The 25,234-nt window shown below is 41.2% G+C and overlaps 1 protein-coding gene across 3 annotated transcripts in view; it reads left to right on the top strand.

The window, feature by feature from the left end:
• Positions 1-9,195: 9,195 nt before the first annotated feature.
• Positions 9,196-25,234, top strand: part of CSMD3 (CUB and Sushi multiple domains 3) — a 539,260-nt gene continuing 523,221 nt past the window's right edge. For all 3 annotated transcript variants that reach the window (XM_042869066.1, XM_042869064.1, XM_042869063.1), the window contains exon 1: positions 9,196-9,373. In XM_042869066.1, the coding sequence (XP_042725000.1) occupies positions 9,196-9,373 (178 nt within the window). The remainder of the gene's footprint in view (positions 9,374-25,234) is intronic.

The raw sequence follows: 25,234 nt of genomic DNA, 5'->3' as shown, positions 1-25,234 counted from the left end.
CAGCACATACTCTAACACAGGTCAGTTCAAATCTACTTTTCATGCTGCACAAAAATTATAGCTTCATCACATCACTGTTCTTCACTTTCAGCTCATCATTCTCCAAGTAATACACAATGCCCTTATAGAAAAGAAGCAAGGAACAGAGCTGGTTGTGAAATGCTCTTCAAAATCAGCACCAATATACTCTTTCTCTAATACTGCACTTGGCTAAACAAGGGAAGGGATTCAAACATTATAAATCATTTGAGAGTGGAGTACAGAGTGAAATAGATAGGAAAAGGGTCTAGATATGTTCATGCATACCAAATACCTAGCTGAAACAAAATAGTCTGAAACTAGTCCAATAATCTTTTCCAACCACTCTCTTAACCAACCCCTCTATCCTGCGATCAATGTCTAACATTAAATGCTATGAACAAAAGTCTAAAATAACTTAGGTTCAGTTTTTTGAAGGCTGTTCAGGCAAAGGAGAATCCTTCATGGAGAATAACAACAAAACAGAAAACTTCTAGATCGGTTCTCATGAAGCCTCAGAAGATTTTTATATGTAATCCCTGTAAGTATAATGAAGAATAATTAATTATTAATTTTATATTTACAGTGCTTATCTTCCTTAACATTCCAAGAACCACAGAAGTCATTAAAATACTAAATATTAAACAACACAACATATAATACAGATAAAAAGACATATAAATAATTAAAATAAGATCTGAAATGCAGTAGAAACCTCATTCCTATGAAATATGCTTTTCATCCCTACTAATAGATGTCTACTGAGAAAATCTACATTCACCAGTGAGGATGCAGATCAATGAAGAATCATTGCATATACATTGCACCTGATTTCACTGACTTACACTTAAATAATGGAAATGCTAAATATACCTCTAATATGTATCAATCTAATGCAAACAGGAAAGTAGGTTTGGAAGGATGTTTAAATTTCTCCTAACGCTATCTCCTCCACTATCTCACCCACTTTCCTACCCACACAATCCACTTCACAGAATCAAAGAATAACAGAATGCCCCGGGTTGGAAGGGACCTCAAGGATCGTGAAGCTCCAACCCCCCTGCCACATGCAGGGTCACCAACCTCCCCATTTAATACTAGACCAGGCTGCCCAGGGCCCCATCCAATTTGGCCTTGAACACCTCCAGAGAGGGGGCATCCACAACCTCTCTGGGCAGCCTGTTCCAGCACCTCACCACTTTCATAGTAAAGAACTTCCCCTGACATCCAACCTAAATCTTTCCTCCCTCAACTTAAAACTATTTCCTCCTTTCCTGCAGTTATCTAGCCTTTCAAAGAGTTGACTCCCCACCTGTTTGTAGGCTCCCTTTAGGTACTGAAAGGCTGCAATGAGGTCACTCCACAGCCATCTTTTTTCCAGGCTGAACAAACTCAGCTCCCTCAGCCTATCTTCATAGCGGAGTGTAAGAGATTCTTTTGTTACATCATTGTCTCAAATCTTGCTGGGGACACAGATGAACAAGTCCAAGCAAGTACTGGGCAAGGGTTGAGAAACCCTTTCTCTAGAGAATACTGATGGACAAGTCCTGGGCAAGGGTTGAGAAATCCTTTGTCTGAGGGACACAGATGTACAAGGCCAGGGGCAACGAGAGAGGGATGAGCTACAGCTTAATGGCCATGAAGTGGTCTTTTGTGTCGTCTAATCTCAAGGAAGATGGCCGTCTCAGTGGGTGCTCAAATGACTCTTGCTCAAGCACCAGGGATGTCACATAGGCAGAAGAAGAAGGATAAAATGGGGACCTACAATCATGAGGTTTAGGTTTTTCTGGCAACAGATTCCTCATGAAGAAGAAGAGCTTTCTGCTATGAGATGCCTCACTACCTGCCTCTCTCCCTCCTGGACTTGCTCTGTGCTCTACCACGATGCTGAGGAAGAACAAAGGTGTCTGCCATCAGATTCCTCGCTGCAGAATTCCTGCATGCTGACAGACTCTCCTGGCCCTGCTACCTGAGTCCTGCTGCTTCCTCCTGGATTGGCTCTGCGACTTCTTCCTGCTACCTGCTTGCTGCCCAAGGCTGTTCACACTGCTGCTGCTCTCCCCCTGCTGCTTCTGCCTCAGACCTTCTAAACACCGTGCAACAGGACCGCTGCTGGATCCTGGTGGTGACTATCCCCGTTTTATGCAATTCTTGCTTCTTTCCTATCTTTTCTATCGCCCTCCTTCCCTTCCCCATCTCCCTGATTAGGATTTATAATAAACTGGTTGGACCAACATTTGAACCATTGTTTCTTAATCTCACACTGGGTATACAGATGTTAAAAGAACCTCATCTCCCTCCTATAAATTGGAGCAAGACAGAGAGGTGCTCCAGTCCCCTGATCATCTTTGTGGCTCTCCTCTGGACCCTCTCCAACAGCTCCCTGTCTTTCTTGTACTGGGGGCTCCAGACCTGGACAGTGTACTCCAGATGGGACCTTACAAGAGCAGAGTAAAGAAGGACAATCATCTCCCTGTACCTGCTGGCCACCCCTCTTCTGATGAAGCCCAGGGTATCACTTGCTTTCCAAGCTGCAAGAGCACAGTGTGGGCTCATGTTAAGCTTTTCATCCATCAGGACCCCCCAGGTCCTTCTTTGCAGGGCTGCTCTCAAGGACTGCTCCTTCCAATCTGTATAAATGCCTGGGATTCCTCCAGCCCAAGTGCAAAACTCTACACTTTGCCGTGTTGAACTTCATCAGGTTCACCTGAGCCCATCTTGAAGTCTGTTGAGGTCCCTCTGAATGGCATCCCTTCCTTCCACAAACACTTAAACAATTACACGAATTTTCTTCCTACTTCAGCACCTCAGTACCCCTTCCTCATTCCTTTTCCTTTGCACACTGCAGTAGTATTATTATGACAGAAGGATAGACCAGATTGCACCTATGCAACCTGTTCTAGGGAGCCTGCCTTGGCAGGACTAGACTAGATGATCTCTGGAGGACCCTTGCAGTCCCTCCAATTCTGTGATTCCATGATTCTGTGATTTAATGCAATCCTAGACAATTCTCTTTTGCCTATTACTTCAGGGACTTCAGCAACAATTTCTTTCTACATATTTTTCCCCCTATCTCCCCAATATTTACCCTTTCTTTCTTTTTTTTTCTTTTCTTTTCTTTTTTCTTTTATTTTTTTCTTTCTCTACGAACACTATGCACCGTCATGTAATTAATTCATTATTATTAATTTTTCCCTTTTTAAGCCTGTGATAGTCAGGACTTAAAGTGGAAATCTATATTTAAATATATAATAAATAATTGTATTTAGTTCAGTGATCACACTGTATGTATTTTCTAAACTTTGACCATTCAATTGACTCTTTTGGAAAGCTGTCACTGCTCAGTGTTGTGCTGTATCACTTACATGCACAACACTGGAGCTACTTATGTATCTGAACAATGCAGTGCATTGCACAGAATAAACAATGACATCTTAGGTCACAGATCTCAGGTACTAAACTGCCAAATGTAAGGAGTAACACAGCTAATATTCAAGCACCTATTTAAATGTACATCACTCAGTTTTTAAGGAGAGGGGAATCAAGATCTAAATTTTGTCCAAGCTGACTGTAGACCACATTATAGTGAGTCTGGCCCTGCTGTTTTTATCACATAAAAAGTTATTCTGCCTGCATAATGAAGTCAGACACTTCTGATTTTCACATACCCCATAGGATTTCCAAATCAACAAACTCAAACTCTGCTGACCAGAGATGGAAAGACATTACAGTAGTGACTGCTTTGCTGAGAATATCAGTTACCTAAATCGCAAGCAAACGCAACTATACAACAAGATCATCTTGACTGATTGTGACTGACACAATAAAAATAAATTTAGTCAGTAAGATATACAAAATCTTGTAGCAGTAGATCAAAACTAACTCCTTGAATTCCACTTGAAAATGAAGTGCTTCATAGCACAGTATCTATGCTGGGCAATGTTGTGAACATGGTATAAAATAAAATTGCATTGTCTCCCATGTCTCCAAACAGAATTCAGATGTGGTCTCTAGCAGAACGTAAAGAACATTTATTAGTGAGATAACAAAATCACAGCTGATCATGATAATGAAACACATGATTTCTGTCTCCCTACGGACAGTGCATCTGAGATATTATTTTTTTAATTCAGGAGTGTAATCGAATATTTCAGAATATTGTTGCTATTCAGTTTTTCTCAACAGCAATATCTTGTTCCAGATCTAGCTTAGAACCTCATTTTTGAAAACTTAATCTAAAAATTAATCAAAAGGACAGACATGATATGACATTTTTCCTCCAGCTATTTCTATTATGCTTTACTGCATCTTTGTTTGGGTTGTATAAATTTTGATATTTATACTATGTTTGAACCCATTCTGTAGTATCATATCTGTAGTATCAGTTCATCAGAGTACCTTAGCATTTGTGGAATGATCCTCTCCTCGCGTTTTCCAATCCAAACCTGTTTCCCATATGTAAAACTATTCTTCTCTAAGCAAGCAGAGTAAGGAGTGAAGTGCCACCTACCTGGTGACAGCACAATGGCCTCTCATTCTTTGAGAAATCTCTGAAGGACTTCAATATGTTGAAAACTATACATGAGAAATTGCAAGTTTGGGATTATATTTGTAATACCCTCCTACTCTTTTCAAGGTAAAAAAGGAATGCTAGTGCTTACAGACAGACTAGTAGGCTGTTAAGAGCCATATTTAGGTCTAACTGAATCATATTTGGGCTTATCATCACACAGCCTGTGACAGGAATTTAAAACATGTTGTGTTCTGCATTAGGTCAAAACATTCAAAATGCTTGTATGATAAGAGTGAAGGAGATTTATATCCTAAATCAATTAAACATTTTTGAGTATCACTTCCTATATGCTTAAAACATGCATGTATATGATGTCAGTTCTTGCAAGCATTTGTGTATCACATTACTCACAGTATTATCTGTCACAGAAGATCTCACTGCATTTTTGAAAGCAAAGCAATCAGTCTATCTACAATTAGAGCGAAGTTACTTGAGAGCAAAATGTAGGAGTTATTTAACAAAATAAAGCTACTTTACACAAAAGTATATGACAAAGAGTGAAGAATAACAAATCCAGTTGAAAATGTAAGAGGAATTTGTAATGTAATTACCTAAACTTAAAATTGTTCTGCTTTGGCAAAGAGAACAAGGAACTATGAAATGGGGAAATATGAATATCAGTTGTAGTACATCATACCATGAAACTATTTTGGTGTACTCATTTCTTAGAGATTCTGAGATGAGTGCCTGCTTACAGATACTATAACTATATAATATTGTAAAATCACACCCTAATTTTACCTTACTAAGCATCCAACAATAATAGCACAAAAGAGCACCAACACTGTCAGATCTCCAACACACATATTCCACTACTGGTGCTGATATTCTTGTTCCTGACAAGTCAGAAATTTAAGTATCTGCCCATTTCTGATTTCAGCACATTTTAGAATTCTTCAGAGTATTTAATCATAGTGATTGACTTAATGGTCCTTGCCAAGTCACTTTCATCCTTGAGTGGTACCCAAATGATCAATAAGCTTGACCATGCCAAAGGAGGGGGAATGACTGAAAGCAGAAGGGAGGAGAAAGAACAAGGGAATGAAGGAGAAAGAAAGGAGATCGAGGAAGGAAGGAAGGAAGGAAGGAAGGAAGGAAGGAAGGAAAGAAAAAAAGAAAAAGAAAAAGAAAAAAAGAAAAAAAAAAGAAAAAGAAAAAAAAGAAAAAGAAGAATGGAAATGTAGAAGGAAGGAAGAAAGGAATGTGATATGGATATGAAAATATTGCATAATCCACAGCTTGAACCCAGAATTACTCAAAAAGTTAAAGGATGCTAGTATTTAACAATAAAACTGCACAGGTAAGAATGCAACATTACAGCATTCAAGGGTTTGGGATTCTTTTCCTATAAAGAAATATAAGTAAATCCCTAGCATTAACATTATATCAAATGTGCCTAACATTTGCCTTAAAAGCATAACTCTTTTTTTTTTTTTTTTTTTTTTTTTTAGTGTAACTAAATGACTTGGAAACTTAAGGGTCTTTCAAAATTAGCATGGATTTAGACATCCTATTTTTAACTATATGGGTTTCTTTGTTCACATTTAACATTTGACTTATTAGCCAAAATTTCATTTTCAGAGATGATGATGACACCTCACAGGTTAAATCTTACTGAAAGTCAAACAGACACAATCTCTAACAGCATGTCTCCTAAAGAAGTTACGTATTGAAGTACTGAGCAATGCAATGTCATCATTAGAAATAGCTGTTAAGTCCAAATTTTCAAGATTGATTTGATTTCCTCTACAAATATTAAAATGTTTATATCAAAGAGATTTGATCAGGAAAATCTTGGGGACATAAAGGCAGAATTTTATTGCAACAACATTAAAAAAAAAAAAAAAAAAAAAAGCCAAATACTAGAAGTGAGCTCATCCAGGATATTCTGAAAGCACAATTCTCCCTTCCATTTTGAAATGCTTGGAAAATGGCTTCTGGTTTCATGTATAGGAATGAGTGATATACTGGAATTCCTTTAAAAAATGCAGTGAGTAGATTATGAACAGAATGGCTTTCACCATCTCATATTACCTAATGCACTGAATTACTGATATTTTGTCAAACCTGAAAGCCTTGTTGGGTCCTAATGTGGCACTGCCCTTAAGAATACCACAGGGCTTGTAACTCCTGTGAAACCACATTCCTGGACTGCTTTGGAGGAAGGAAACAGGCCCACCAAGATTCAGTTTTATCAGTCGCTCTCCAAGACATACATGTCTTCAAGAGAAGGCTGCGGACATTAAAGAAGGTGGGAAAATACCTATTTTTGTTTCTCAACAATAGACAAACCAGTATGGATCCAATACAGTTGGTTAGTGTCATAACTTCAGCTGTACCTTCCTCATGGCAGCTATACATAGTCTTGTAGTTACAAAGACAAGTGCAGGAAGCCATTTGTGAGGCCAGTCTCTAATAAGGGCTGATGGTCCCACTGAAAAAAGGGCATGGAAGTAAAAAAGGGTGGAGGACAGGCACATAATGCTCCTCTTGTAATCACAGGTGAACGCTCACTGTAATGCAAAGTTCCTCTTTCTCATCTTGCCTGAGCAATGAATCATGACTCTTCCACGTTCCTCCAGTTCTATTTCTATGGCTCTGCTGTACTACTGGACATATATAATCCATATGTTAGATAAATACATGTTCATACAAATTCATATATGAACCTACAAATACATAGAAAAAGCTGCACATCCAAGTGCCTGCTCACAACTGTTCTGAATCAGGGCATACCTTTCCATACACACACACACACACACACACACACTCCATACACATACAAAAACCACACCACTGTGTATGTATGTGGCAATGCTAACCCCGGAATGGTCACACATGAATAATCATGTTTCATGAGTGCCCACCAAATTTCCCAATTCATACATTCATGTATACCAGCACTTAAGAGTATATCTGTGCACTCATATACAAGCACGCATACGCACGTGCATGCACACACACACAAGTGCAAGACAAAAGCATGTGCTCACACATGCATTCACAGATGTAAGAACACATGCAGTAACACACACACAGAAAAAAAGTTTGCTCAAACATGTATGCACACACAGAGACATGCACATTCACATACTGACATGCAGATGCGCACACAAAATACACAGTCACACAAAGGCACTGATCTGCACACACACATAAACACATGCACAGAGGTGCACTGACTGCACACGCTCATCCACACGTGCACAGACAGACTCACGCACACCCACAGGTATTGAGCATGAACACACCCACACAGCAACACACTGCACACACAGCAACACACTGCACACACAGCAACACACGCACACATGGCGCAAACATGCACACCCAAATACACACACACAGAACAAGCTACAAGCAAGCATTCACAGAAGGACACGGGCACACATTTCACACGCGCGTGCACAGCGCATCCTCGCACACAGAACGTACACACGCACTCGCACACCGGGAGCACCTCCGCACTGCCACACACTCACCCGCACACTCTGCCCGCCCACATTCCCCAGTCTGTATGCTCCCCACAGCGCAGAGCACTGCAGCCCCGCGCACCTCCCTCGCTCATTGCGCCCAGCAGCCGAGAGAAGCCAGCAGAGCGGCTCCCGCAGCCCCCCGCCCCTCCCCGTGTTCCCCCCGCACTGCGCCCCAGCCCCCACGGAGAGGCGCGGCCCCACAGCAAGACCAGTAGGTGGCGCCATCGCTCTTCCTGGCGGAGCCGCGGCCGCACCACCCCAACCCCCTCCCGGCCCGGCCCTGCCCGGCTCGGTCCGGCTCGGCCCCGCGGAGCTGCCTCTTCTGTCTCCCGCACGGGGCCGTGCCTTTCCGCCTCGCCCGCGGCGGCAATGGCACCCCTGAGCTGCGACCGCTGTCTTTGGGGAGCGGGCTTGAGCCCTTCGCCTCCCCTATGAGATCCGCTTTGTAATTAACGCCTCTGCGGAGAGCAATTAGTCTGCAAATCCCCCTTAGAGCAGCACATGCTCTCGTGTGAGGTGTGTGCCCAGAGGCGCGCGCGTGTATGTGTGTGTGTGTGTGTGTATTTATGTGTGTGTGTGTGTCGGTGACGGTGACAGCCCCGAGCACCGCACGTGAATTCCTAATAATGAGGCAGTGATTGTTTTCCCGAGCCGCGGAGGATGGCCGAGCCCCGCCGGTTCGGCTCCCGGAGGCTCCTCCGGAGGCTGTCGGAACCTCGCCATTGCTATTTCTCGAGGCGTTTTCCTAGGCAGAATTGATCCTCTTGGGGGAGCAGGGGGGCGGGGGGAGAATCTCAATTGCAAATATTGTTTAGAGTTTTATTCTAGAGAGCGTCTGTGCTTTAAGATGTTCTCCCGTGGCTCCTGGTGGATGCTGTAAGGAGCAGGGCTGTGGTGGGTTTGGGCTGCGCAGGGAGTTGGGGTAGCGGGGGGTGAGGGGAAGGAAAAGACACGATCGAGAGTAGCTGAGACTTTGTGCCCCCGTTGGAGAGATGGTTGAGTCCTCGTCAAGGTTGCTGTGGTATCCCAGAAACACCATTCACTCCGAGCTGTGACCGCGCACCATCAACAGCAACAACTCCGCTGCGCCTGGCCAAGGAATAGGAATTAGGAGCTCTCCAGAATAATATGAAAGGGATCTGCAGAGGGGAAATTCGTGCAAAGGAATCGAAATTAGCAGACTTTTGGGAAAGGGGATGTACTAAATGTGGCCGGCTGGACTTCATCCTGGTGAAGAAAATGGAGATTAAAAGTGGATTTACATTTTGGAACCTCGTCTTTTTATTGATGGTTTCGTGTGTGAAAGGTAGGGTAGCATTCAAGGGGTGTATTTTTAGGGGTCCTTTGCTTTTTGGTCAGGGCGTTGCAAGCTCTCGCCTTTTTGAATGCAAAGGTATATTTTAAAATATGTTTCTCTTTTATTTTATATATTTACCTTGGGCACTTTGCAATGGAAATATAAATGATCGCTAAAGGAAGGAGGAAAGAATGAGTTGATTCAGATCTCTTTTCGGAGATAGGAAATGTATTTGCTTGCCAGGCTTGGCGTTCAATGCAGTGACTGAGCTCGGGCTCAATAAATATTCTTGCAGTATGCTCAAACGGAGACGTGAGTTGGTTCATATAGCCTGTAACTAGTGTATATTCAAACAGATCCCACCGGGTGACTTTTTTAAGGTGATGGTGGTGGTGCTGTGGAGGGATTACCTACATTTCTGATATTCGGTAGAGCAACCGAGCTCTTTGCAGGAATGCCTGTATCGATGCACTTATTAGTTTAACCCGTTGCGTGGGGAAAGTTACGGAGGACTCAGCGTGTGCGTAGCCGTCTCACAGCCTGAAATGCGCTTCACGCTGTTTGTATGCATGCAGAGCTCCCTGTCTGTCGGAAAGTCACGCTAGCAATTCAGCCTTTAAGGCACGGTCTGCCACTAGGTGCAAAGAACGACACCTTTTCTCGCCCCTCCTTTCGTCCCTTTCCCTGTTGTGCGCAGGGCTCTGGGGCTTGGGGTTGTTTTTTTTTTTTTGGTTGGTTGGGTTTTTTTTTTTTTTTTTTTGTCCCTTTGTCGAGGCAGGAGGGTATTTTGCTTCCTTCCTGCTTCTGGGCTCGTGAAAGGAGGGCAGAAAGAAAGCCGCTAGTTAGCGGCATAAATATCTCCAATAAGTCTGTGCTTCTCGACAGTTAAGGGAATTGATATAGAGGAAAGAAATATGTGGCTTAAATAATGTGCACCGTCAATATTACATGGGCATCACTGAGCAGTGGAGTGCTGATAGCAACACGCGTGCCTTCAGTAAAGGGATTTATTCTGCAACTCCCCACAGTCGTCTGTGCCTACCCGAAATAATCTCTCCTTGTTTGTGGCCAGAGATTAATAGCTGATTAATCACCCCTTTATCCCGCTCCTCATCCCCATCCCTCCTCCCTGTCACACTCGCATTCTCCTAGAATATTTTACAGACGTTATCGATCCTTTCCGAGTTTTTACACTTGCTTATCGCCTACGGAGCTTGCCTACACGGGTGGGAAGGAGATGTGCCGGGGGGGCTTTCAAAGGCGTGCCTTTGCCGGCTAGCTCTGCCTTGGATGAAACAGTTTATTGTAGTGCTTCGCAGCTGCTTGTCCCCCAATTTGCATCTCATGGAAAAGATCATTCGTGTCGCACAGAGGCCGGGATGAGGGTTTTTACATTATCCTGACACGGGATCCGAGGCGGAGGTGCTTGCCTGTGATGCTAATGGCACATTTTAATTACAGGCAGCATTTTCCCCGCTTGCGTCTGTTGGGATGGGACGCAGCCGCTGCTGAGGTCTGCGAACAAACCCACTCCGAGGCTCTGGGGGATTTCTTCCCCCTGCCTCCCCTCGCCGCCGTCCTCCATTAAGGCATTCTCGTTCGCAAGCCACGGGCTCGGCGCCTGCGAGGCGCGCAGCGGGCGCGGTGCGGAGGCGCTGGGTGGCTCCGGGGCTGCAGCCGAAACAGCTGCTTTTCGAGCACGAGTCGCAGGGCGGCAGCATCCTACAAAATTCAGGGCTCGGGAGGGTCTCCCCGTTCTGCTATGGCCGTGGGAACGGTGCAAGTTTCCACAGCACCTGTTGAGAAGCCTCTTCTCTTGCCCTTGGAGTAGGGAAGAGAGGGACCAAATAAAATAAAATAAAATAAAATGAAGGGTACTGCAGGCAAAAACTGCAGCCCCCCAAAAGCGGAAAAAAGCGGGCTTTGCAAAAATGACCCTTTATTTATCTTTATTTAAGACCTGAGTTTCCCAGTTTCCCCGATGCTGAGTCTTGCAGTTTGTACAGGCTTGCCTCGGACTGGGAGTTCTCCCAGCTAGAAACTTGGTAGGTTGGATTTCACATCCTGGACTAGGGCTCCTTTAGGCAGCCAGGCTCCATAGAGCTGGCTTAGATTCACTGCAGCACTGCATATATTCTGGGCATTTATATTTAGTTCTCTCCCCGCTCTGGTGGATGAATACATTTTAACTTGATTTACATTCCCATTGTGTCAGCATGAGCTTCTGCTCCCAGAAACCTTGGCAGAGGCAAACAATGAATGAATACATGCCCATTTAAAACACTCCAGATGTTGAGAGCCAAGTCCTCAGGTTCTACGTTTTTTCTACATTGTCTGGCAAGGCCATTTCACAACACCCCACTCATGCAAGCTCTCATCCATACCCTTGGTTGCTTAATCACCTCTACTGCGTAGTTCAGCATCATACTGTAATACCCAAGCTGCTCTTGAGATTTCTGTCCTCCAGACCACTTCTGCAGTTTTCTTTGGTATCTACCTCTCAGGCCCTTCCTAATTCTATCAGCCTTCTGACACCATTTCTGCAGTCTTGACCCATACCTGTACCACTGTCCTGTCTTCCCTGCGGGCTTATGCTTGTGTATGTTCTTATAGACACAGAATTTCTTCATGTTTATTTGCAAATTCATGCCTTGCTGGAATCTTACAACAGTACTTGGAAGAGGTTAGAAAATGGAGAAGAAAGAATGAGAAAGTGAATTGTCAACTGCTGGTGAAGGGATGATAATAAGGAATTACAGCTGTTTAATAAAAACTTCAAATTGCTGGCACAGTGTCCCATTATGCCTTGGAACAATCTTCACCATAATTTTACTTGGATAGACACGGAGTAAAAAAGCAAAGAAGCGGTCCCTTTGAAAAGTGACAGAAGGCATAAAAGCAACCAACCAACCAAATAAGCAAACAAACAAACAAAACAAGGAAGTGCCAACTAGCTTCGTTCCTGGACAGCTGCAGGGGAGAGTGACTGCTGTACTCTTCCCAGTAGATGTTCAGACACTTATGAGAGCTCCTTCCCCCTTCCTACCTTCCACCCCCTGGAAGAATTAGGAAGTATCGTTTAGAAATGGGTGATACGAATCAAACTTGGAGAAGCAGCAAGCAAAAACCTTCACTGTCCAGGGCAGATCTTTTATAGGCACAAACCAAGCAGGCAGCTTTAGTGAGCTTCACCTCATTGGATTTGGGGAGAAATCACTGATCTCGGCATGCTTTCAGTTTAGCAGTTCTTTTCACTAAAACAGATTTTACAAATGCTTGTGATCTGTTTGTGGAAGCAAACCAGAGGAAGCCAAACAAAATGATCACCATACCATTCCATCTCCTCTGTGCAGCTGTCAGTCCAAGACAGCAGAAAGCTATGCTCATTCTTTGTCTGCTGCTGTTTCTCTGTTCCCCCATTGTAGTTGTGACAAGCGGAATAAGGGCAGCTTTCAAAATAAAAGGGAGATGAAGCAGTAAAATTTTAAATGGCTCATGGACAGAAGTGATGAGAAAACAGACAGGATTTCCAAATGATGTGTATCTATCATGTGTGAACATTTAGCAAGCAAAGAGCATACCCTGCTTCTTTCCAGCCCTTCTGGAGTCCCCCTTCTCCCACATTCCCACCCCAACTCCACTTTGTCACAGATCACTTCAGGATCCAGCAGCTCCTCCCCAGTGATTCCCTTCCAGTTTCTTGATTTGTGGGGTTCCTGACAGACAGCCTTCCCCACTGTTTCCCTGAAGTGGAAATGGTTTGGCGAGTAACAGTAGGTTAATGTTGCCACATTTCCAGATGGTCACTCTTGCATCTGCATGTGTGTGTGCCTATGAGCATGCAGGGGAGCTGGGAAACACTGACAGAAAGGACAGCAATTTCCTTCTTTTCGGCTCCTCAGCACACACTCAGCCCTTCTGCGGAGCCCCATTTCCACAGGCTCTCTCATGCCACCCAGGGCCGCATAGTTCTGCAGGGTTGCAGACAAAGTTAACCCACACCCAGCCACCACCTTCCCGTTTAGCTCAGGGTTAAACTACACCCTCCGCTCAGCTACGGCTCGTGCTCCTCTTCTCCGAAATGGGAGGGAAGGGCAGCAGCCCCTGGCAGCAGCAGTAGGGACCGCTTCTCTATCCTCCACCTGCTGCCATCAGGGATCCGCGTAGGGCATCGGAGGAACGTCGCCTTCAGTCGTCGCTTTTTCGTGTAGAGCTGCAGCAGTCGCAAGGCAGTGAGCGGCGGCAGCTCCACCCGCACAGTCACCACTGCCGGCACCGACAGCGATAGCGGCACCGGCAGCGCCTCCCGGGGAAAGCGCTCCTCCGGGGAGTCCCTCCCAATGCTCTGACAGCAAATGCCCTTTGGCTTCACTTCTTTAGCGCAGCCACTGCTGCATGTCTTTTGTCTGTCTCTCTGGGACAGCATTAGGGTTTTGAATTTTGTTTCTTTTTGTTTTTCACACACACAAAACAAAACAAAACAAAACAAAAAAACCCTCGCTTTCTGAGAGCAAAGAGCAGGATGGGAGCTCCAAGTAACTAAGCAGGCTGTAGAGAGACATGTTTTGCTTCAACTCAGTTGTCAACATCCGCAGGTGGAAGCACCAGTCCACCACACTTACGGAGCTACTTGGATGTGCTTTCAAGTCTTTCCTTTTTCAAGGCACAGCAGGAAATGATGGCCTACCTAGTTTTGCTTGTTTGTTTGAAGTAACAACAAGCCAAGTAGGATGAATTGCCCATCTCGCTCAGTGTCCTTCACTTCCAGCAGTGAATATTAGCAGCACAGAGATGATGAGAAATACAGCAAGTACAAAATGACTGGTATATCATCTCAGATTTCAGCGGCCCGGCTGCCTCAGAGGCTTTTGTAACATCATTTTTAAAGAAATGTAGACTTGTCAATGCCCCACTTATGTGGCTATTCTCTCTTTTATTCCTCCACTTTCTATTCTTTTTTTTTTTTTTTTTTTCCTTTTTTATAAGCTATTTGTACATTTGGCCTCCAAAAATTCTCCAACAGAGTTGCATACTACTGCATGCACATGCATTCTCCATTCTAAAACTATGTCTAGCTGAAAACACTGAGCAGTACATAAATCTGCATTTAAATTGGTCATATTACACTCAGAGTTTTTATGGTATTGAGCATTTCCAACTCCAGCTGGCTCCAGTAAGAGCCTGGGGAACTAGTTAGCACTTTCGAAGCAAGGCCAAGAGAGCCTGATGCTATAATGCTGCGACAGTGAGGCAGTATGAATCAAAGGAAAATGTCTATAAAGCAACTTACAGTTACATGTAAAATGATAAATCTATAGAATCTCATGAATTGGAATTTTTAGGGATGGGAAAGGCTTTATGATTTGCTACAAACATTGGATTTTCTCCTCTCCACTAACAGAAAATTCCCAATCTTACTCTACAAGGCTGTGAAGTGTCACACTCAACTTCTTAATGATGAGTAACATACAGCTTGTATTTCTGGGCATAATGGTTAAGGTTGAAGTGATAAAACAAAGTCCTTGGGAGAAAATACTTTACTAGAATACTCCAACTCAATCTCACAGTAAAGAGACATCTGAGAACAGAGAATATAGTTGAGAACGCCTTTTTCTTGGTCTCCCATAATTTTTAAACAGCTCTTATTTCAAGAAGCAATGTTTAAATAACAAATAGCACAGGCATGTGATATGAGTAATTGTTGCAAGACTATAAAATTTATCTTACCATTATGATTGAATAATTTTCCTGCAAAGGTTTATTGCAAAATTTGAAAACACTCACAGGCCTTAAGCATTGCATTCCAAGCAGCTACTTTAAAGAACATATTCTTCTCAGTGAAATTGTGCAATTTTTGTTCAAAGCTGCATTTATCAAAGATTCAAGAGACAATATTTAGCAATGATCCTGGAATTAAACAGAAATATGCATGATATTTAATGTACCAGGTGACATCTCCTTCTTAAAAAAAAAGCCTAGTAATATAAGGATATGTTGAATATCTGCTTGCTATCATCCAGCTTTTTGGGGGCAGTGGGATGGATGAGGATTTCAGTCGGTGAGGAAGATTTTAACATAAACTTGCACACAGACATGTTTTTGTATATGTTTACATTTCTCTGTTTATTTGTGGGGCAACTGGGCACATTTGTATTCAGAGCCCCTGCCTTGTTTTTACAGATCATTTCAGATTTACAACAGTTCCATAATCTTGGAATTAGAAGTGCTGAATAATGTTGTAAATGTCAAAGAAGGAAATGGTGGAAATTCATCATCTCCTTCCCAGGGTCTGAAATGTTAGAATGGTTATGATTATAGGTTTAGGAACACTGTTACTCATAGAGAAAAAGCCTCACAGGCTTGGGGAGTGGCATACTAGGGATTCCAGTGGAACTGGTACCCTCATATAATTGTACTGTCAAAGAGAAAGATGGGAGAGAACCAGCACGTACATATAAAGACAGATATCCCACTTTTTTCTCTTTGGTTCTACAAAATATCTCATAGCATAATATGTCATATTCTCATTGCATCAGAGAAATAGGATGCATAACAGTAAAGTTATTTAACCATGGAAAGGATTCATGGGGCAATGAATTCTCTACTCCTGAGCACTGTAAATAACACAGATTATTTTTGCTGTAGGACTAAAGGAATCTGGAAACTAGCTGCATGGATCATACAGATGATAGATCACCACTGACCTTGAATACTACTTTATGTTTTCCTGTATTTTCATCTGTTAATAATTTTATGCCTCTGTGTATTGTAGCCAGTTTAATTCTATTTAATTGTGCATATGTATTCACATACTTATCTAATATGCATATATAGAAATTATGTATTTATTTATGGATGTATAAAATAGATTGCATTGTTAGCTTACAAAAGTGCAGGTGACAAGTTGAACTGGATGTTCTTCCTATAAAATGCATTACTTCTTACCTTTTTGAGGATTCCCAATCTCAGAGGATAATTATGCTTGACTACATTAACAAAATGAGAGTGCAAGTAGTGAGATCCAGCAAATGTTAGTTAGTAAAAAATCTTGATGAAAATATATTTTTAGGAATTTTTAGTAGCACTAGTTACTCATCCTAAGACATTATTAACCAGCCCAGTTATATATTGTCAATGATTTAGTAACGTTTTACCAAAATACATTTCTTATAATCACAGAATCATATAATGGCGTGGATTGGAAAGGACCTCAAAGATAATCTAGTTTCAACCCCCCTGCCATACACATACCACTAGATCAGGCTGCCCATAACCACATCCAGCCTGGCCTTAAATAAGATTATTCCTAGTAGAACAAAAGCTGAAAAAATAATGCTTTTTTTTTTCTTCTTCTTTTTTTTTTTTTTTTTTTTTTTTTTTTTTTTTTTTAATTTTCATATTGTTATTATCAGGTAAAGAGGCAGACAATATCACATCTAGGAAATGACTTCCTTTCAGTGGCTTTAAACAGTCCCTCTGTGATCATTATTTTCTTATTGAATCACTGTCAAACACAGCTAGTAGATGTTTGTAAGTGCAGTTTGGGGTTCCTAGCTAAAATGAACAACATAAATGCAGATTACAAATATTCTCTCAGCATACTTTTGAGATGGAGCATTCAAATTACAAGACCTTCTGTCTATTGTTTTAATCTGACCCAGATGGAAAACTTCACTGTAGTTAGTTTCCCCGAGTCCTGTGTAATTTTGTTTTAGAATTGAACTTGATCTAATTTGAACAATTTTTAAAAATATGTAATGGAAGTTACATTTTTGCTTATATATAGCCACTTCTATTCATGGTGAATGGAAGTTATAAAATAGAGTATAAAGGGAGTTTCTAAATTGCCTGTTGTTGAGTCCATTGAAGGCAATAGGAGAGTCCAGAATATGACCTTTGAGAGTAGATTTGCCTCTGCTTCTCTTCTTATTGAATTTTGAATTGCATTTTTCTGTACATATATTTCTTTTGACTCAGAAATACAAATTGTAATAAAGGTGAGGTACTTCACAATACATTAGAGATTTTCAACCAAAATTCATTTGGAAAACAAGTTACATTATAAACATAAATATTGCAAAAGGAAATTGTTTGTAATTCTGTTTAAGGACAAAAGATTATATATTTGCATACTGTCAGAAGATGCTCTTTCTACGTTTCATTGATTGCCATTGTTGTCAGCAATTCTGGGGATCAGCCCATCAAGTTCACTGTAATAGTAATACACTGATAAAGCGCTTGCCATAATCCTTGAAATCATGGAATGCTCATGGATTTTGTCAGCCAATTTACAACCTGGTTTCAACATTGCTGATTATATACTTGTTCTCCAGCAAAACATTTCAAAATCCGCAGAACGTTGCTAATAACTGCAGTGGAACAGGGAGGAATTGTGAAAACAGATTCTTGCTTAGAATGCATTCAGATTTAACAATTAATGCATTTTATTTTTATAGGATTATCATAAACTCTAGGTATGTAGTTACATTAGAAAATGCTAAATTAGGGATAGCAAAACTGAGTCATAAACATAGGGAACAAATTCTACATTCATTTTGTTGTGTTTCTCTTCTGCTAGCATGTTTTTTGCACTTTCTACCATTTCAGAGTCACAGGAGCTAAAATATTCTGATGAATGAGAGACCAAATCCTTGTCTTTGGAAGGCCTACCTAGTTACCCAACTCTCGAGCAAAGAAAAGGAATAATAAGATCTTCAGGTACCAGACATACTCAAGTCAGTCAACTTGGAAATAAAAGCTACCTTTTTCATGCGCCTCCACGTAAGTGTGGGAGAGAAGCAGGAACATGTAGGAACAAGAACACACACGTGAACACATAGGAACATGTGTGCACACCAATACTTCTTGTAATAGTCTTCTCTAGCTGAGTATGCTACAAAGAAGAATCTGTTCTTGATTCCTAACTCTGCTCATCTTGTGTATTTCTCCTCAAAATGGAGCAATGGCCTCAAACCTGAACACAGCAAATTTCATTTAAAAAAATTGCAAAAGAACTTCTTTTCAGTAAGAATGACAGAGCACTGGAACAGGTTGGCCAGAGAGGTTGTGGAGTTTCCTTTGTAAAGATGTCCAAGAGGCATCTGGACACCTACCTGTGTGACCTATTGTAGGGTACCTACTTAGGAAGGGGGAGTTGAACTCGATGATCTCTTGAGGCCCCTTCCAATTTCACGATTCTTGGTGTGACCTTTAATTTAAAAACAAATAGGAATCATTACTTCCTCTTTTTTACATTACCATTCAAAGTATCTACCACTGTTATTCAGAATTCTCTTTTTTTAAAAACTGCTTCTTTCTGCGAGCTCTTTAAAGAGGGGCAATCATTTCCCTCGCACAATTCATATAGTTATTAACTTCAGAGACTTTGCTATCACCTCTTTAGCCTTTATTTCAATCTTGGCAACTCCTTCCTGGGAAAATGAAATACCTCTGACATTTGGGAGAATATTTCTATAGAGATTTTTATAGATTCTATTTAATGAGCTTTTACATATCATAAATTCAACCATGTTCTCTGTATAGCAATTATAGACATCTTGCAAGAACGTGAATGTTATTATACTTCAATGGCCAAAGTGGCACCAGAGTACTTCAGCATTCTTAAGAAAGTTTAATTTTCAGCCCCTTTCTGTGAAAAGAAAAATTGCATTGACACTATATTAGAAATAGCATTACTCTTTTTTTTTTTTCACAGATAAAGTGCTAGCAATCTCAGATTCCACCATGCAAGGATAACAAGTTTCCCCTGACAAATTGGTGAGATATATCTTATTGACATTTTCACTGTCAGCAGTGGAAAGTTGCAGCAATCAACTGTGTAAGACACACTGATTTTTGTAAACATCCACACAAACTTAGACTTCTCCAAGTAACTACTCTGAAATAGCAATGAGCAATAGAATCAATGTTTAATATACTATGAGTTCAGCAGCCATAATGATTCCTGCATTCATTTCTACATACCTTTTATAAATATATGCTTCTATCTGTATATCTTCCTTGACACTGAAATTCTAGCTTATCAGTTAGCTCCTGTAATTTTCCCCAGTTTGCCCTGCAACTTCTGGGCTCCCTTCCTGAACCCTCCTCCTACTCCAGAAGCACTACTTGAGAACTTCCAAAAAGATTAAGTTTGTAGTAGAATATAGAAAGTTCCCTTCAGTTTATATATCATAAGTGAAATTCTTTTGTGGCCCAAAGTAATAACCATGCAAGGTCAACCTGTTAGGAAATTGAATATCCTTCCAACTTTGCAATCATATAATAGGTTTATTAACTTTCTTAGAATGTTCTTTGGATTTTAATTTGTCTGCAAGAAGGCAAGATTGGAAGAGTGGGGATGCTGTTAAACTTGTTTTCACCTTCTTCAGTGTATTGTGCCTGTGAACATAATTATCTTTTGGTAACTAAAAGAACAGTACAGCTTTACCTCAAAGAAACTTCCAAACATCTCGATAAAATGATCAAACCCTTATAAAAACTTGAAAACAAAACCCTTGCCTACATATAGATAAGTGCTGTAGAATCAGATAGTTAAAATGTGTATACTTCACAAATACTGGAAATCCAAGAAGTATTTTCTGTTTTGCAAGCTTCAAGTTATGCAATGAAATTCTTTTTGTGATACAATAAGAGAAATTTTTCATACCTAACAGATATGAAATACTTCATATCTAATTAATATCCTTTACTGATGTCAGTAGGATGACAAGTTCATTCTGATCATCCTAGACTTCAGGGTCTACAGAATATCTTAGGTCAATAAATAAACAAATAAATAAGGTGGGAGGAAAAAAAAAATGACACACAGGGACAGAACTGTAGGGATTTTGTTATGCAGTTCAACTCTGAACACTTCAGTGAAATCAGGAGAGTTTGCAAAGTATCTGTCTAGTGAAATCTACTCTTCCAAATTACTCCCAATGGGGCCTCCTGTACTGGTCACCTCTTTGAAATGCATTGACAGTAGAGTTATTATAAGTAGCTTATTTAAAAAGTCAGAGTCCCACAGATATCAGCTAAGGAGAAAATCTACTCAGTAGAACTTCTGTCACGATTAGAAAATCATGAATTGCCTGCTAAAATTAGGGGTAAATTTGAAGTAACTACAAGGAAAAGAAATCATTCAAAAAAAAAAAAAAAAAAAAAAACTGGTGCATAACACATTGCCCATGGAGTCATCATTAAAGACCTTGAAAAAAACAGTATGAAGTTGTAGCTGTACTTTTGAGTGTCATATGAGATATGTTTTCTGAAGATCTGAGATATGTTTTCATTCTTATAAGAATATTTATTTGCTATTAAAGCCAACAAACAGCATCCTGTTGGTGAATAGCATTTTAACAAACCTATTTGGATATATTTAAGTGATTTATTTTTTTTTTTCCTCTTTATCTGCTTTTTCCATGCTTAATTTGCACAAAGTGTATTGGGAATACCTCTTCTGTAGCACACTTTTCTTTTTCATGCTTTTAATTCAAAGACTGCTTCAGGCTCTGTTCCCATTTTTTTTTTGTCAGGTACACTTGGATTACTGCGCAGTTATCGAGGAGATGCATCATTAAGTTTTACCTATTGTTCATCTCTTATCAGTATTTTAAATATCGTTGAAACTTTATCACTGAATTGAAATTTCGTCATTGAGCCATTGTCATTGAAACTCTCATTTCTTTCTAAGATTATTGTAATTTTCATATTTAATATTGCTATTCGTAGTTCAAGTTATGCTTTTGACACTTCTTTTATTTGAATGCGAATTGGTAGCTCTAAATCACTGTAGTCACAGGATTTTACTTCTCAACTCGGTGTTTTAGAACAAGAGTGATTATTCATTCAATTATAACCTTATTGGAATATTTATCAGTAGATTAATTAAGAATTTGTCCCCACTGAAATAAAAAGATGTCATTGACTTATAGCAGAACACAATAGGTTGTTACAACAAACAAAACTTCCTTTCAATACAGAGGAGCCTATTTAGGATGTTACAACTCTACTTAAGTTTTGATGGCATGCACAGGACTAAACTGATAAAACTGAAAAAGTTAAACAGTTGAACTCTATCAGATGCTTTTTTGGCAGTACCCTAAAATAACATTAGAGATAGTAAGTTAAATTTTTGGTGCTCTTCAAACTCGTGCAGGCTCAATCCTTTTCTGTTCACTGTCATATGATGGTAAGAGAGTTCTAAACCAAATTGGTTTAGGTTTTAAGATTAGAAACAGAATAATGGTTCCTGAATCCTACTGTAGCTCATTGTTATTTATGAAGATGGCAGGAGAAATAACTGCAAAATGAGCAGAAATTCTAAATTCTCTTTTGAAGTCTAAAGTAAATCATTTCAAAACTTTAGAAGACTGTTAGCCTGCATTTTATTAACCAATTACATTTTTAAACTATCGACTGTTCTAGTTGTTGGCAGAAATACATGAGAAACCCTCGGAGTTTAAGGTTTCTGGCTGATCTCTAAATCAAAAACAGCAGAGCAGATTTAAATATTTTGTGTAAACAAATTTGCATTCAGACTGCTAATCTGTGTGCCAGCCTTCAGTTTGACATTTTCTGAAATGATTGAAAAATGCTAAGCCCTTTATGATAAATGGTGTTCATAATGAAAATGCTGACAGACCCGTAATTACCTGTATTGTGATTCTGCTGAAAGCTTCTTTATCTGTCTAATCTTTCACAATGGAGTTACATACATAAAATCTTGAAAGAAGGAAAAAAAGGAACTTCAAAGTGGAAATGCTGTAGCAACTGTAGCAATGCTGAAATCACTTCTAGACATTCACTTATGGAGGCAAAGGTGACAAGAAGTTATTAAAAAAAAATGTGCAGTCCTTTCTGTGGAACAGAAATCATCTAGTAAGGTTTAAAGGCTTAACTTCAAGTCAAATTTTTGATAAGATACAAGTAAACAGATCTAGGCTGGCCGTTTTTAATGTGGTACTGAGGAATTAGAATAGAGTACAATTGTCATTGACTTGGTAGTTCTGAATAAAACCAAAACATCAATAAACAAATACATAAACCAACATTTGTTTAATCACATGCTAAAACCTCCTACACTACAAAGTGAAAGAAAAGGAAATATTCCAAAAACTTATTCAGAAATAGAAGTGGAAAAATAGTAAGAAAAAAAATGTGAGAAAGCAAATTGTCTGGATTCTCTAATTTAGAAACCCCATTATCTGTCATCGTTAGAGTAGAAGCATTAAGATTCTTTGAAAGTTCTTCTTTTTTCAGTTTCTTTTACATTCCTCTGTGAAAGATTTCTCAGACTTGGCTAGCCTCTGAAATGTTAAACCTGAAATGCTAGACAGCATTTTCTTTGCAGACCGCTTAGGTTGATTCAGATATACCAGCCTTGCCCCAGCTCCACGCAATGTCTGTGTACAAGCCATGGCTCTCAGCTGTCTCCGCAAAACAACCAGTACATGCTACAGTAGCTCCTTATCTAAACGTAATGTCCGCTAGGATTTTTGACCTCTGTGTTTTGCTGTGAGGATGAAATCTATTTCCCCATAGCTTTCACAGCAAGGTCTAGCAAAGCTCAAATAAAGTATCCTGCAATGAAACAGAGGAATATAACTCTCTCATATCTTTTTTTTTCAAACTGCCATGCTCTCCAGAAACAATCCTGGACTTTTAATCACTATTCATAAAGCAGCCATTTCAGTTACAAGATCAGCTACTTGGCTATCTCTGTATCTTCTTTAATCTTCTTTATCTCTGTGTATTCTCCCTGCTCTTCTTGAGATGTAGAGATTAATATGCTAGGCTACACTTAAGATATGAATCATAGAATCATAGAATCATAGAATCACTAAGGTTGGAAAAGACCTAAAAGATCACCCAGTCCAACCGTTCACCTATTCCCAATAGCTCCTACTAAACCATGTCCCTCAACGCAACATCCAGTCTTTCCTTGAACACCCCCAGGCTCGGTGATTCCACCACCTCCCTGGGCAGTCCATTCCAGTGCCTGACCACCCTTTCTGAAAAGTAATACTTCCTCATGTCCAGCCTGAATCTCCCCTGCCGTAGCTTGAAACCATTCCCCCTGGTCCTATCACTAATGACACGAGAGAAGAGGCCGACCCCCAGCTCACTACAACCTCCCTTCAGGAAGTTATAGAGAGCAATAAGGTCTCCCCTGAGCCTCCTCTTCTCCAGGCTGAACATTCCCAGCTCCTTCAGCCTCTCCTCATATGGCCTGTGTTCCAGACCCCTCACCAGCTTTGTTGCCCTTCTTTGAACACGTTCCAGGGCCTCAATATCTTTCTTGCAGTGAGGGGCCCAAAACTGGACACAGTACTCCAGGTGCGGCCTCACTAGTGCTGAATATAGGGGAACAATCACCTCTCTGCTCCTGCTTGCAACACTGTTTCTGATGCAAGCCAGGATGCCATTGGCCTTCTTGGCCACCTGGGCACACTGTCGGCTCATGTTCAGCCGAGCATCAATCAATACCCCCAGGTCCATTTCCTCTACGCAGTCCTCCAGCCACACCGCCCCAAGCCTGTAGCGTCGCCTGGGGTTGTTGTGGCCGAAGTGCAGGACCCGGCATTTGGCCTTGTTGAAACTCATCCCATTGGCTCCAGCCCAGCTCTCCAGCCTGTCCAGATCCCTCTGTAGGGCCTCGCTACCCCCAGGCAGATCCACACTTCCAGCCAATTTGGTGTCATCTGCAAATTTACTGAGGGTGCACTCGATGCCCTCATCGAGGTCATCAATAAAGATATTGAAGAGGACAGGCCCCAGCACCGACCCCTGCGGAACACCACTCACGACCGGTCGCCAGCTGGATTTAACTCCATTCACCACCACTCTCTGTGCCCGGCCCTCCAGCCAGCTCCTTACCCAGCCAAGAGTGTACCCATCCAAGCCTCTGGCTGCCAGCTTCTGCAGGAGAATGCTGTGGGAGACAGTGTCAAAGGCTTTGCTGAAGTCTAGGTAGACCACATCAACAGCCTTTCCTTCATCCACCAGATGGGTCACTAGATCATAGAAGGAGATCAGGTTGGTCAAACAGGACCTGCCCTTCATGAACCCATGCTGGCTAGGCCTGATCCCCCGGTCACCCTGCACATGCCGCATGATCTCCCTCAAGACGATCTGCTCCATAACCTTCCCTGGCAGGAATATGGGCATGTCAGAGTTTTCTGTAGGAGATAGAGGACACCTTGTCTAACTATCAATACACTTTCTGATAATACTGAATATGCTATGGGAGATGTGGAGAGAACGGCTCAATTGCTGACAGTAAGTTGATGATTTCAGAGAAATAAAAATAACAGCTCTAGACTGAAATTTGAAGTTCTAAGTCCAGCATTGTGCAACTATCTTTTTTTCTCCCCTATATGAGTATTAATTTACACTAAAACTCACTTCTGTTATGAGGATAATGTGTAAAGGCACTTCAGCTGGGCTTTCTGATATAGCACCTTTCTAGAAAGGCCTTTCCTCAAACCTTCAGAAGAAATCTGAAGTTTTTCCCCTCGACTTCCTGGAGGAACATGAGAAGGTTTCAGACAGGGGATTGGCAACATTGCTTCCTCTGAAGAGTTCCTAGATGATCTTAGAGGATGGTTTGGAGGGTTTTTTTCCCACAGTCTCCTGACATGACAGCAAACCCAAACCATTCTCTGTCACAGTGCATCTGACTCTCTTCCCCTATCAGATCTAGTATTAAGCTCTAGACTACTCTCTCTACTGTACTAACCCTCATTGCATCCCCTTCCCCTTTGTTATCTAGTTTGAAGCCCTCTCAGTGAACCCCGTTAGCTCTTGGGCTACTATTCATTTTCCTCTTAGAGGCAAGTGACACCCATTTGCAGTTGTCAGACC

Source organism: Lagopus leucura, unplaced genomic scaffold (assembly GCF_019238085.1).
Source record: "Lagopus leucura isolate 7727_CA_CO unplaced genomic scaffold, USGS_WTPT01 Super-Scaffold_100002, whole genome shotgun sequence".
Taxonomy (NCBI): Eukaryota; Metazoa; Chordata; class Aves; order Galliformes; family Phasianidae; genus Lagopus; species Lagopus leucura.
Note: the sequence above shows the minus strand (reverse complement) of the source record. Positions and strands in the feature narration are given on the sequence as shown.